Source organism: Lactuca saligna, chromosome 8 (genome assembly GCF_052625555.1).
Source record: "Lactuca saligna cultivar CGN05327 chromosome 8, ASM5262555v1, whole genome shotgun sequence".
In the NCBI taxonomy this organism is placed as follows: Eukaryota; Viridiplantae; Streptophyta; class Magnoliopsida; order Asterales; family Asteraceae; genus Lactuca; species Lactuca saligna.
This window is the reverse complement of record NC_136424.1, coordinates 1,532,876-1,548,012: the sequence shown is the minus strand read 5'-3', so window position 1 is coordinate 1,548,012 and position 15,137 is coordinate 1,532,876. Positions and strand designations below refer to the sequence as shown.

Here is a 15,137-nt window from a genome sequence, read left to right as displayed (position 1 = left end):
AGAAATAAAAGTTTAGGATGATGAAAGATAGGATGGTGAGGAGATACAGATATGTGAGGTCTATTAGTTTTTTTAAACATATAAAAAAAATACATAAATAAGGAAATTAATTTTAAAAAATTAAATTAATAAGGACACACTAGTCTTTTTAGATAAGACATGGACCAAAAGCAACAAAACAAAACAGTAGGACCATTCGAATTAAAAAAATAAGTTAGGGACCAAATGCATAAATTCCCCCAAACCACAGGGACCATTCGTGTAATTTACTCTTACTTTTGGTTTTGTTCATATTTGGTAACTATTTTTCTTTTGTACACATCTAGGTAACGAACTTGTTGAAAGTGTTCACATGTAACCATTATGACCTACTGTAGCCGGAGGTAACCTGCTACAGCAGGTCATCATGGTCACATGTGAACAGTTTCAAAAAGTTTGTTACCTAGATGTGTACAAAAAAAAGATAGTTAGCTACATGTGAACAAACTGAAAAGTTAATTACCTTAATTAGTCTTATTCCCCTGCAACAAAATACTAAAGTAGGGAGCCTTTGTGATTAAAAAAAAATAGATTAAGTTATGGGATCAATCAAATTCATGAAGTTAAAAAAACTCATAAACACAAGTGATATTTTGGGTGAGGACATTATTTCTTCCCGCCCATTAACACTTTGTCCCGGAAACCCCAAAATTGGTTGCTGCCTCTGCTCTTATTAGTCTTACTATCGCCGTTTCTTCCTCCTATCACCATATCTCTCTCTCTCTCTCTCACAGTCGAAGAAGAAGAAAAATGATTGAAGTCACAAGAGCAATGATCGGGAGATTAGGAAATACCACGACGATCATCAAGGACAGATTCCTAGGGTTTCTAATCTGGCAATCATGTCAATCAACCCTAGTCTACTTTCTCTGCAAAACCCTGCTTGCCCCATTAGCCCCATCGACCACCTTCTCAGCCGCCGTCTTTGCCTTCCTCTTCTTCCAACTCTCCCTCCTTCTGTTCTCCACTTCCCTCTTCCTGGTATCCTCTCCTCAACCTGTTCGCGGAGTTTCACCAATCGAACTCCTCCTCGGCATACTTAAACTCATCTTCGTCCATGGAGGCCAGCCCTTGCCTTCCGATTTTAGACGGAGAGCCAGGATTACATTGAGCTTTATACTGTTCCTAGCTTCCTCCGGGGTGTCTGCTTTTCTGTCTGTTGTTTGCCTTTCTGGGTGTCAGGTTTTTGGAGCATTAGGGCTAAGGGGTTTGGCTGTTGGATTGATTTACGGATCACATTATGTGCTCACTAGGAGATGGGTTTTGGATTTCCCCATCGTTCAGGTGACTAAACCTTTTTCCCTTACAGTTATATCTCATCCTTGAACTCAAGCATAACGTATTTAATTTCTATTGACTTAGTAAATGCACATTCGTTTAACTGTTTTAGAAGGGTCGATTTTTGAAACTTGTTGCGCTAAACACTTTCATTTGTAATCTTACAAAGTACAGGGAGCTTTTTATTCATGATTTCGTATGGTTTTTATTGGATATCCTCTAGCTCTCTTGGTTGATACTGGTATTTGTAAAACATAAGCATGTAGATGGCTTGTGGGTGTTTGGATGTGCATTTTGAAAGGGATTAGAGGCTCTAGTTTATAGTGTTTAGGTAGAGCATAGTTGTAGATATTATTTAGGAGTCAAACAATCATTTTCAAACCGGTTGCAACAAATGGGCAAAGCATCGAGTTGTTATGAAAAAATGCTGTACCATTTGGTCAGGAGGTTCCCTTTAGCTGATGTTTATGTTCATCTTGACAGCGGCCTGTTTTCTTCAGCTACAAAATGGGCGTCCGCAAGGCAATTGTAAAAGCCATTAAGCTGTCAAGTGCTGGGTACTTACTCTCATTCGTGCTGCCTTTCTTTATCAATGACCACAAGGGTCAGCTGGCGTTCGGGGGTCTTGTCATCGAGCAGATTGTTTTCTATTTTGCATGTGTTGTGGTGTTCCTCTGTTGGGAACTGAATCTTCATCTGCTTCAGGTTTAAAGACAATTCTTTTTTTTTTTTTTTTTGCATATCCTCACTAAATGATATAAAAATTTGGGTGTATGCTTTAGGTGTTTCTGACAAAGAGGTATCTGTTTGCTCCTCCAAAGGGATCAGCAGCAGCAGAAACAAACCCTAGCGATCATCTTCTTGCAGCCCTTGAGGAGACAAGTGAAAGGTCGGTTGTGCGTCATCTTGCTTATCTTGATTTGTGTATGGTGAGTGAGAGTAATGTTGACACCTGGCGTCGAGCTGCGTTCTTTGAAGAAACTGGTGAGACCTACAAAAAAGTGATAGCTGTATGTTTGAAGCCCCTGGAACAGCTCACACTGGATTTGAGTGAAGACAAGTCCTTCCAACTGTCTCATCAGTTATGTTCTTCAACTCAGCTGCTTTCAAGTCTGCATGAACCATTTTATGACTTTCAGGTCGATACTTCTTTTTAAGCTATGTATTTACGTCGCATTACATAATAATTGTTCCGGTTTAGGTTAAAAATAAGTCTTATTATTTATTAACCACCTCTTGTTGCTTTTAATTTTGTAGTTAGACACAAAGATTATTTTAGTTTTGAACTTGCTAAACTTATACACTTGACCTTGTTATTTACTTATTTTGCTATATAAATATTCCGTTTTCTTAAAGTTAATTGCTTGAGCCTTGATGGATGGTTAAATTTCATTTCTTAGTGAGTAAGTTTTCTTTTTCCATTCAATTATGGAAAGGAATGAAAATATGCCAAATAATCCATTTTTGTTTACAATTGAAGTAGAGTATTATTTTGGGTTTTAATGAGCTTCTAGTATTACTTTTTGTTTGGCCATTGCATCTAGCAGACATACACACACACACACACACACACACACACATATATATATATATATATATATATATATATATATATATTGTAGTTGTTAGTAATTAGTAATTTAGTATAGTGAAGCAATTGATTGATATTTCAGTCTGTGAATTGACATGGCAATATGGCATTGGTAGGTATGTGCATGGTGTGCTCGTATTGCAGCTTCACTCACTGTACGATCACACAAAGAAGACCGTTTTGGGGTTGCTCAGCTCTCTGGCTCCAATGCCGCCACTGTCTCCACCCTTTTGGCTGCCTTATTAGCTGTTGAAACTTTAATGGGGAAAAAGACCAACCAATCACCCAACCAGTATCTAAATGGGCCTGCCAATATCAAATGGGCTGCATTGAGCCCAACAAGGAGAGACACAACAATAAGAACAGCATCGTCATCATCAAACAAGAAACACAGCCCTTGCTACTCAAAAGCATACTCCATGGCTGACATTCTCAGGACGTCAATTTACCAAATCGTCTCAAATTTCCATCAGCAAATGCTCACCAGCTCTAAAGCTGGACTGCTTGACAAAGACTGGATCGCCACGTCAGCTCCCACACCTACCCGTGACCTTCTTCTACAGAAGCTAAGGATGTTTCTTGAATTTCAAGCCAACTAGCTATTCTTACTTTTACTATAATGTACAAACATATTAAAGACCCTGAAAAGGATTTTTTTTTTTTTTTTTTTTTTTGTCATTGTCTCTGGAATGAGTTTTGATTTATTTCAATCCACAACCTACAGACGGAATTATGAAAATGAAAAACAAGCAATGTACTTCAGTTAATTTGTTTATTGCAGCATCTTACTTTCAGTTTTTTTTTTCTATTACAACATTGTACATTGAAAATTTTTTCTAAATCCAAAAACCAATTTTAATTGATATAATGTTCTAATAAAATAAGAAAATAAAAATATAAGTATAATGAATGCTATGAAGTGGTGGGTGTTGAATATGAAGTTGGACAAAATTGATGGTGCAACTGCAATTTTAATAGATTTGGCAAGTGATGATGATTCATGTCACAGCCTAAGGATGACAAGAGATATATAAAAAAAGGAAAAGATTTGGACAAATTGCTATGTCTTAGTAAATATTATATAAAAAGGTTAAATTTTACATGAAGAGAATCTGCACTGCAGATGGTTTGAATTGAAATGTAGAGTGGGTGGTTCAACTTGAAGCATTTGATTGTCTAACACTAAATATTTACATTTTTGCTATGTTTCATATATCTCTTGTCATCCTTAGGCTGTGACATGAATCATCATCACTTGCCAAATCTTTTCCTTTATTATTATTATTATTATTATTATTATTATTATTATTATTATTATTATTATTTTTAATTTTTATTTTAAATTATTACATATCTTATAATTTTCACAACCATGGGCATGTGGTTATTACATTTGTAAGTGACTTCATAGACAAAAATTAGAATACAACATAATCTAATGGAAGTGTATAAAAATGGTATTTTTCTTTTGTCAAGATAAAGTTGATAAACGTTTTCCTTTCCTTTTAGGCTTTAGCGTAAAGGCAAAAGTGACATGTAATCCCAAAACAAAACATATATACATACATGAAAATCACACCATTGATTATTAATTTATTATAGGGTTTAAATCATTTTTAGTTGCTGAACTTTTCTAGATGTTTTATTTTGGTGTTATATTTTTTAAGTGACAACTGGTCATTGAATTTGTTTATCTTTATTTATTTCGGTCATTCTAACCGGTGATACGTGTATAACATTGAACAACATTGTTAATGTTATAATTAGTCATTGAATTTTTCTGGGTTTGGTTGGTAGTATCGTACAATTGATCAATGTTGGCACAGTAATGATACAAAAAATTGGAATATCATGGTAATACCGTACCAACCAATTCATTTGATATATATATATATATATATATATATATATATATATATATATATATATATATATATATATATCAACTGTTAATTGTATTTTGTGTTTACAGTTTTAATAACATTATATTAGTCATTTGGTAGTATTAGTCAATATTTATTACCATGTTAAAGTACAATTTTAAAACGTTACTTTCGCATTACTTTAGTAGAATTCTTTTGTAAACTAAAAGAACTACGTAACTAACTTCTATACTACACATCAAAATTTTGATATCTTTGCTTATTTTTAAATCTTACAATAGAAAATTAAAAGAATTTGGTATATAACATTACCAATTTGTACCAACCAAACTTGTTGGTAACCAAATATACTTGGTACAGTACCGATAACAATTTTTTTATACCAATTATAGTTGATACAGTACACGGTTTAGAGAAAAATAAATTGGTACCGTACCAATTTCACCCCTAATCATCTCTATGTTTTATATAAAGAAATTGAAAACATTAAATGTACATGTTACCTAAATCACAATGATTATTCATATGATTTACTTTAAAATAATTGATATAACAATTTTAGTTGAGGAAAGAAAAAAAATTGTAGTTTTTATTTATTTTTTTTATTTTTAATAAATGATAATAAATAATAGAATGACTAAAATGAAAAAAAATTAACAAGTTTAGTGACTAATAGTAGCCTAAACAAAATATAATGACTAAGGTAAAACATTAAGAAAAGTTCAATGACTAAAAAAAAGTTAACCAAATTGAACAAAAATAAACAAGTTTAATAACTAATGCTCGTTTAAACAAAATATAATAATCAAAATAAAATACTCAAATTTTTTTGGTGACTAAAAATAACCTAACCCTTTATTATAGGGATAATGACTTGAAAGGGTAACGAACTTTTGACTTTTGTCACATTTAGTCACTAAACTTTTTTTCGTTATCTATTTGCCATTGAACTATTGAAACTGTTCACATTTTACCCTTATGACCGGCTGTTGCCGGTCATAAGGGTAAAATGTGAACAATTTCAATAGTTTAATGGCAAATAGATAACGAAAACAAGTTTAGTGACTAAATATGAACAAAATCGAAAGTTCGTTTCCCTCTAAAAAGTTCAATGATTAAATGTGAACAAACCTTCTCTTGTATTATGTTTTAGCAAGTTATTTATTTTTGTTAAATTGTAGCAACATTTGTTGATGAAGAAATCTATGAAATAAAAAAAAAAAAAAACCCTGAAAATATATTTAAAAAAAAACAAAAAACCAAAACCGAAATAAAAAACCAATGGTTTGACATTTCCCAAAATAAAAAATCAAAATCTCCAATCTGATTTTGGTTTTACAAAAAAATGAACCATTCTCACTGATGTGAATTATAACCATTGGTTTGGCATGCGAAATTTGTGACATCCCATGAATATGTAGTTACAACATCGTCAGAACTCGTAATTCATAGTAAGGAGTTAGAGTATCATCACATGAATACGTAGTTACAACATCGCCTGAACTCGTAATTCATCACCTACAGGTTATGGGCTTGCTGGTGTTTCCACTGGGTTGTCTAGAATAGTCCGTGGTCGCCATCTATACTCTGGTAGATGACTACATCGCCACATTGCTGGTGAAGATTATGGTATCTCCTTTCATCCTACATCACATATTCATCATCATCTATTTACCTAATTATCACCACCTTTCTATCATTACCTATCTCTCATCATTTTATTTCATCACACACCAACTATTTCATCTACCCATGTTTCATCCGCAACATATTTGTAGATATAAAATAAATATACCGTTTAAATCTTTTAAAACATGTATAAAATCGTTCATCCAGCATAGACAACAAGTATTCAAATAATATGCACACATAGTACGTAATTTATATAAAATACTTCATATCTATGTGTAAGATGAAAGTAACTATATATATACCATAAATGCTTCCTAACTTTGAACCCCAAGGTTTACTCTACTAAAGCTTCATATTCTCGGCTCTCTGAACCTAGAAGGGTCCAGATCTATCACACCAAAAAGCTCAAGATAGCTCTTCCTCTCACTCTACACACTCAAGCTTGCTAGGGTTCGCACTTATGGGAAAGTTAGTCGCAATTGAAGGCCATAAGTGCCTTTAAATATAGCTCGAGCCTAAAGATTTAGGGTTTCTGCCAACAGTGCGGACTCGTCGAGTCGCCTCACCGACTCATTGAGTCCATTCATTAATCTGAATCACCAGTCGCGACCTTACTCGACGAGTTGAGGCGTCAACTCGTCGAGTCTCTCTTCTTAACTCAAAAGAAAAATACTTAAATGATGATACATGGAAATCCAGATGTTACATTTTATATTTTTATTTCATAGATTTCTTCATCAACAAATGTTGCTACAATTAAACAAAAATAAATAATTTTGCTAAAACATAATACAATAGGAAGTTTGTTCACATTTAGTTATTGAACTTTTTAGAGGGAAACGAACTTTGGATTTTGTTCACATTTAGTCACTAAACTTTTTTTCATTATCTATTTGCCACTAAACTATTGAAACTGTTCACATTTTACCCTTATGAACGGTAACAGCCGGTCATAAGGGTAAAATGTGAACAGTTTCAATAGTTCAATGGCAAATAGATAACAAAAAAAAGTTTAGTGACTAAATGTGACAAAAGTCGAAAGTTCGTTACCCTTTCAAATCATTATCCCTTTATTATATTAAGATTTGTTATGCAAATGCAATGTAAGACGTTGATTAGATCGATGTGAGCCTATTCGTTATTTGGTGGGGTCTTTTTTTTTTTTTCAACTTAACTGTTGCCTTTCATGTCTTTCTTTGTTATTTTTGTTGCTCACGCTTCTTCTACTCTCTACTCTCTTCTTTGTTTTCCTTTTCTTCTTTCCTCATGCGACGTCTCTTTTTACCTTATTATACAATTTTCTTGTGTTATTTTCTTCACAAATCAACACATTACAAAATAACCGCCAAAACTATTTTTATAACAACGTTGATTTTCACCTTCCTAAACATAAGGTCCCAAGCCTTTCCAGAGAACATGTTTTACATGAAATTATCCTTTAATTTGTTCATGACTTTACAATAATGCATGCGTAACTTATCTCTCATTATTTGGTTCTCGGATGCCATGTTTCGGGTTTGAGATAAAGAAATAACTTGAGTTCGAGTCTTGACAATGACAATGTTGTAGTTTCCTTCATTTAGACATGCTCATTACTAACTGGTCAATTCTAGTTATGCCATAATTCAACCGTTCATGTTTTTGTATCATATTGTTGTAAATTTAATTGGTTAAATGCAATTTACAAGTTTCTCATTATCCCGCATTTCTGGGATAAAGAAAGATTTATGGGTTTATAAGGCTTTCTTTACCTTTAGCCTCCAAGACCTTTAATGTAGGTTAAGGGATAGTCAAACCCACACACATATCTAGTTGGGCCAATGACACAAGGTGATATGACACTATATGTGATATGTGGAATAAATAGGACTCGAGAGGTCATATTTATAGTAACTCGAAAAACCTAGAATCCTAAAAAAACAGGCTTAAGGCTTAAGGTAAGGAAGGCCTTATAAGGCTAAGAAGAATGGTCCGGTAAGGAAATTTGTCATCCTATGTGGAAGGGAATGACATACTTCACTCATTTTATACCCAACCACATTCACCTAAAAATTTCATCTGGTAAATGTGTCTCAGTGGGACCCTCCAATCCTAACTCAATAGCCCAGAATAATACATAACACAAATCACAAAGACATAATGTAGGATATCATAATACTCAATATAACACATAAGACCCTTCGGTCACACAAAGATTACCACTCTAGGTAAAGTATAGTGAGAAGACTCACTTCGTAAGCTAGCAAGTAATAATCGCCTACACGAATCTCGTACTAGCCTCCACCTAACACATAAGATAATAATCTCTAATTAACAATTAAATCACAACTCGAAATAAACTAGATTATTGTCCCATCAACTCGCCGAGTTACCCATGTCCAAACTCATCGGGGAAAACCTAGCCGACTCGTCGAGTCAGCTCTTTGACTCGTTGAGTCCTTTAAGTTAGTTTCTCATTCAAACGTTTTAAGGCGGATCTACCACTCCAAACTCTAGATCTAGGCTCCCAAGGCTCGATTATCACGTAAAGCTTCGATCTTTATGTTCATGCATGGCATATTTTGCTCCAAAATGCCAATACAACTCTAACAAGGATGTTTAAGCACAATAACTCTTATATGGCTGAATAAAGTTGGGACCTTTGGACTTTATGGACCTCAAAAGGTCCAGATCTGATGTCTCAATGCCTGGAAAACACAAGTCATACCAAATCTCAAGGAAATATGGAAAAAGCCCCAAAAGTTCCTCATTAGCAAGATCTAAACAACATGATGAGCAAGGTGATGGCTTTTACCTCTCAACAGAAGCTCCAAGTGAAAGAATGTTGGATCCCACAGCCTCTCCTCGTTCCTTGCTTGTATCTTAATTCTTTCCTTCCAAAAGATTCACCAAAACACTCAAATATTAGCTCAAACACTCTTTCTTAGATCAATGGCCGATTAGGGTTTCGCACAGGGGAGTTGGGTAGCTGGTGAGGCGCAAATGAGGTCATAAGTTCCCTTAAATAGGCCCCAACCCTGGGGATTTAGGGTTTCATCTCACAACGCCAACTTGGCGAGTCGGCTCTCTGACTCGTCGAGTCAGTTATTAGACCCACGTGGTCAATCAGTCTCTACTCGACGAGTTGATGCACCAACTCGTCGAGTTGCTCAATAGATCTCAAAAATAAATAATATACCTGGGAGTCTGGATTTTACATGAACTATTAGAGGCATCACACTTATGGTTCTCAAGCTTCAAAGGCCATGAACTACAAGTCCTTCTAAAAGGTAAGTTATCTAACTAGTTGTATTGTTCATTTGACAATTTGTATGCTAGTTAGGATATATGCTTTGCAAAAATGAAAAAATGCATGTATAATTAGAGAAAACATAGATCCAAAGCATTTCGGGTTGCATGTGCACCATAGGAGTGTTATAGTGATCAAAACCCAACACATATGTCATATCAAACCCTAGCTAGCATATACAGACAGTCATGCATATGTAACAGATCTAACAGATCACTAAGTATAACATCATCTAATATACCTGATACAGATCAAACATATCACTAAGCATAACATCATCCTATATAACAGGATACAGATCTAACAGATCACTACAACATACAAGCATGCGATAAACCAGTATAACAATCCAAATGGGCCGACCTTGGTGCCTTCGACCCAAAAGTACAGTGAGGAAAACTCACCTCACTCTACCGAATCTCACAGAAAGATTCTATGGCCACTTCCTCGCTATAATCCCCGTGCTACAATCACCAAAATAAGCATCCATCAATAATCGAATATGGTCCACACTAAGTGCCCGAAATAGGGTAAAAGACCTTTTTACCGTATACTCAACATGACACAAATCTAGGCCCAAAACAGCAATCCAAAGGCCCAACATCCAACTAAACACCCAAGGCCCATACATGGCCTAGTTTTTGAAATTGGACCTAAACCCTTACATGGTCCTTGCCCTAAGGCCCAACAACATTCCTAGTCTAAAACAATAATTACATTCAGATGGCCTACAAAGCCCTAAGCATCAAAGCCCAAAAGAATGGCCTAAACTGAAGCCCACAATGTCTGAAGCCCACTGACTGAGTACATGGGGAGTACTCAGCTATACACTAAGCGTACATGCTTTAGGGATTGTAGGTTGCACGTACAGGCTTGTACACCCAGCGTACTCTTCACATTCAACCATCTTCTGCATTTATCCCTTAATCCCTTAAGACATTTCTCCAAAACGTAGATCTGACATCCTTGAGCTGGATTATCACATAAAGTTTCTAACTTTACGTTCATGCATGGCTAAATGAACTCTTAAAACTTAAAAGGACTTAATAAGTGACTAAATGCATGCATGTGACCAAAATTCCCATAAAGCTTGCACCTTCATGCTTAAGGAGTCCACAGTAAGTTTAGATCTAAACTAATAAGTCCTTGAAACGTCCTAACTCCTCAAACCAACCTAAAAAGGCACCAAAAGCATAAAAACCAAGATATGAAGAGATCTAGGCATGGAGAAAGTAAGGTTTTAAGTTGATACCTCGATAAGTTTGCAACAAGGGTGATGATTTTGGATCTATGACCTTCCCACCAAGCAAGACACCTCCAATCTTCTTTACTTCCTTCATAGAGGGCAAAATAACCACCAAAATCTTCGCAAGAGCTCAAGAATACCACAAGGAAGGTTTAACGGTCAATTTAGGGTTTTAGGAGGTTTGGAGGTTGGTAAAGAGGCCATCCCTAGAGACTTAAGGTGCTTAAACATGATACAAGTCACTTATATTAAGGTTTCTTGCACTTTTTGTACGCCCAATGTACGAGGCCGAGGCTTCATGATCCATCTACTGACTACGCTCAACATACACCAATGTACGCCTCACGTAATGGTCCTTGCACAAGTACGCCCAACGTACTCCCTATGTACGCCCGCATACTAGAGTTTTCCCCAAACCATAAATTCTTCCTAAGGCCATTACTTATTCATTATAAATCCGATTTCTACGATCCTTATATCCATGAAAAGGTAATGAGAAGCTCTACACTTCTATCAACTCATACATACCTTAGAACCTCTCGAATGAAAATCCAAATTCCCTAAAAGACAGAACTGACCCTTTATTGAAATACCCCTTGGCTCCAAAACACAAACTGAACTTCCCGGATCACCCCAGCTACCTCACCCACACCCAAATGGGTCTAAATCTCTTTTCCTTAAAGGCCCTAAGCCTGATGATACTTGGTCTTCAGGTTACCACCCTACATTAGGAAATGATTCAGAACAGGGTGTTACAACTCTACCCCACTTAAATTAGATTTCGTACTCGAAATCATTCTTTACCATCTCCGACATGCCAGACAACCTGAGCAACACGACCTTCCTAAGGCAACCGAAACCAACCGTAGCAGGGCTCTCCAACCCAAATATGGAAGAATCCTTCTTAGCCTCAAACAATCTCACGAAAAATAACTATGCCTTCTCAACCTGAAATCTGAAGTCTCGAATTGGTTGACTCCCTGACAGATTGCCCATATTTTACCATTGCTAATTCCATTCTACTTATCCCCAACCGACTACTTAACCTCTGATAACCAGAAGTTCCCACTAGTAAAAAGATTCATAGACCATATATTGCTGCCGACGACCTTTCACTTGACCAAAGGGACAAATATTCCTTCGAGGGAAGCTCATACCGATGACAAACTTTCCAGGAATATAATGAATAACGGGAGACGAACTGGGTGATGAACCTTCTAGTGTCAAAAAGACAATGCTTCCGTTAACTCCTGAACCAACATACCGATGATGAAATTATGAAACCCCATACTTTCTTGACCCTTACACCGATAGAACCTAACCAAACCATAGTCACAAGAATTAGATCTGCCATCGAAATTGAAACCACCCTTTAACACTGGACCCTTCACTTGATACTCTTGTCATCCATATTACTTAATTAATATCCTACTAAAATGAGGACCTTGCACATAAACACCTACAATTCCCAAAGCGAGTTCCCACCAAAAACCAACTCGGTACTTAACTCATAACCCAAGATCTAAGGACCTATACTTGCATTTCACCTGAAATCTTTTGTTTCATAGAAACCCCTCACTAAACCTGGATATAAATATTTTTCCCAACCACCGCTGAGACTAGCAGTCTCACACATCGTCCAGCCACCAGGTTACCAAGAGCCTGAAAGACAAGGATACATAACACTGGATCCCATAGACAGTCAAATACTTAACTCTACTCTAAGACCTTAATCATACAAGAATAGGAAATAATGCTAATTCAAACATCCTCAGGCTATAGAATCTTTGTTATGTACAGTACAACTATGATGCACACACTGAGAGACTACAGTAATGATGTCAATTTTAACTAACATATAAGAAGTCTGCCTAAGCTAGGCATCATACATCAGGAAATTCTATAATGCAATTCCTGAAGATCCCTAGCCTATCACTAGTATGTAGTACTATCATATCATAACAAGTAACTGAAACATCCCAAAAACCATGACCAAAAATTTCCTTTTTATATCATTAAATGAACCCTAATTACTAAAAATCATTTACCAAAACATGAACCATAATATCTCAAAATATCAAAAACAATATCCCCATATCAAACATATGTTATATATATATATATATATATATATATATATATATATATATATATATATATATATATATATATATTAGAGTAATAATCCCAGGTTAACATCATGGTGTGTGCACTGCAATCATCCCGAGCTCTTCCCCTTGCAACCGGAAGTACCTGAAACCAAAACTGAAAACTGTAAGCACGAAGCTTAGTGAGTCTCCTCAAACTACCACACCTCAAACTACCACATACCATACACATAATCACATCATAACATATCATGGGCCTTTCCCGCTTCATTGGGCGCCGCCCGGCATCGGACATTATTCAACATTAGGCCCCACCCGACATCAGACGAAATCCGGCATCGGTCCCCGCCCGACATCAAGAAAAGCTTAGTATACATATAAACATATCAACAAATACACATAAATAATCACATAACATAAACATATAAACATTCCTTGGGCTCCCCCCGACATCGCACCGAAATCTGGAAGCATACAAACATTCCTCGGGCATTGCCCGACATCAGACCGAAATCCGGAACATACAAAATAGACACATGCAAGAATCACAAAGACATCAAGCATACAAACATTCCTCGGTCACCGCCCGACATCATATCAGAGATTTGGAAACATATAAACCTACATCGGGCACTACTCGACATCAGACCTTGGCTCGGAACTAGTATACATATACGGGCTGGCATTGGTGCCTTCAACCCATTCATACAGGAGTAAAACTCACCTCTCAAAGCTGAATCTAGAATCTCTCGCTACAAAATCTCTATCGGCTACCCTGACGACTCCCCTAGCTATCAGTGCAAAATAATACTTAGTCAATATCCAATAATCTTTCTTAGGGTAAAATAACCATTTTACCCTTGATCTAATTTGGACCATAACCTAGGACCGAATCCATAACATCAATGGTCCAATTTTATATAATCTTTCCAAGCCCACTAATGGCCCAATTTTCTAGACTAGGCTCAACTCCCCAAATAGGCCTTCCCTTAAGCCCAAACATGTCCTTAGCCCAATAAATGACTTCTGATGGCCCACTAAGGCATAAGTCCAAAGAGTAACCCAAACCAAGGCCCGCAATACGTGAAGCCCAAAATCAGCGAGTACATGGGGCGTACTCCTCTGTACGCTAAGTGTACAGGCTACATGGCTTGTATGCTGCACGTACTGGCTTGTATACCCAACGTACTGCCCTGTTAAGCCATATTCTTCAAAAATGCTTAATCCCTTAAGACCTTAAGCTTAAAACAATAAAACACATATTTGAGTCCACTAACATGTCTTAACTCATAAAGTCGATTACTTGGTGGCTTGTAAACCACCAAATTGACCCAAACTTGAAATATGACAACTAACTTCCATGGAAATGGCTAAACTCATGCATGGCTACAATAAGAATGTAATGCCCGTAGATCAGGGCTAATCAATTAAGCGACAATAAACTTCAAAAGTGACTTTTTGATAGAATATTATTTAGAATGAATAATCTTAACTAAGTTGTAGTGGTCGTGACAAGGGTTCCAGATATATAAAGAACGCCGAAATCTGAGTTATAACGAAGAAGTTATGACCTGTCGAAGTTTTGTGACAAAACCGGTACGACACTGCGTGACGTAAATAGTGAATTTATGACAGAGCGATATTTAGCCTTAGTGATCTAAACAAAAGTCGTAAATACTTTAAATCGAGAGCATGCATAAAAAGATCATCTAAATCTGACATTGTATGAGGAAGTTATGATTTTTCAAAGTTTCGACTTAGCAGTATGCAACCCAAAGTTCGAATATGAGATCGAGTGGTTTCTAGCCGAAAAAATCTAAACATGAATCGAACATCTCATCGATAGTAGTCCAACGGTAAAAAGAAAGATGAAAATGGACGTCAAATGAAGGAGTTGTGAATTCCTAACAGAGTTTTCCTGTCCCGGCCTACTAAAAATAATATAATAAAAGTTAAAATCAAAATTAGCCGATGGAGTCTAAACGAGTGTTGTAGAGCATAATCTCACCTTCGCAAGCATAGAAAGAACATCGAAAACAGAGCTCGTATGCGAAAGATATGAATTTCTGAA

The 15,137-nt window shown here is 36.1% G+C and overlaps 1 protein-coding gene across 1 annotated transcript; it reads left to right on the top strand.

The window, feature by feature from the left end:
• The first annotated feature begins 637 nt into the window (after nucleotides 1-637).
• LOC145012540 (nucleoporin protein Ndc1-Nup protein) lies at nucleotides 638-3,705 on the top strand. The gene is made up of 4 exons (XM_078971337.1): nucleotides 638-1,323; nucleotides 1,801-2,022; nucleotides 2,100-2,456; nucleotides 3,025-3,705. Exons 1-4 carry the CDS (start codon nucleotides 790-792, stop codon nucleotides 3,505-3,507), a joined length of 1,596 nt encoding a protein of 531 aa, XP_078827463.1. The 5' UTR covers nucleotides 638-789; the 3' UTR covers nucleotides 3,508-3,705.
• The last annotated feature ends 11,432 nt before the right edge of the window (nucleotides 3,706-15,137 follow it).

Bases quoted from the DNA above. Each gene is read 5' to 3' on its own strand.
- LOC145012540 (XM_078971337.1), top strand. From the start codon at position 790: ATGATTGAAGTCACAAGAGCAATGATCGGGAGATTAGGAAATACCACG. The intron at 1,324-1,800 runs GTGACTAAACCT...TCATCTTGACAG, and splicing joins TGGATTTCCCCATCGTTCAG to CGGCCTGTTTTCTTCAGCTA. The intron at 2,457-3,024 runs GTCGATACTTCT...TGGCATTGGTAG, and splicing joins AACCATTTTATGACTTTCAG to GTATGTGCATGGTGTGCTCG.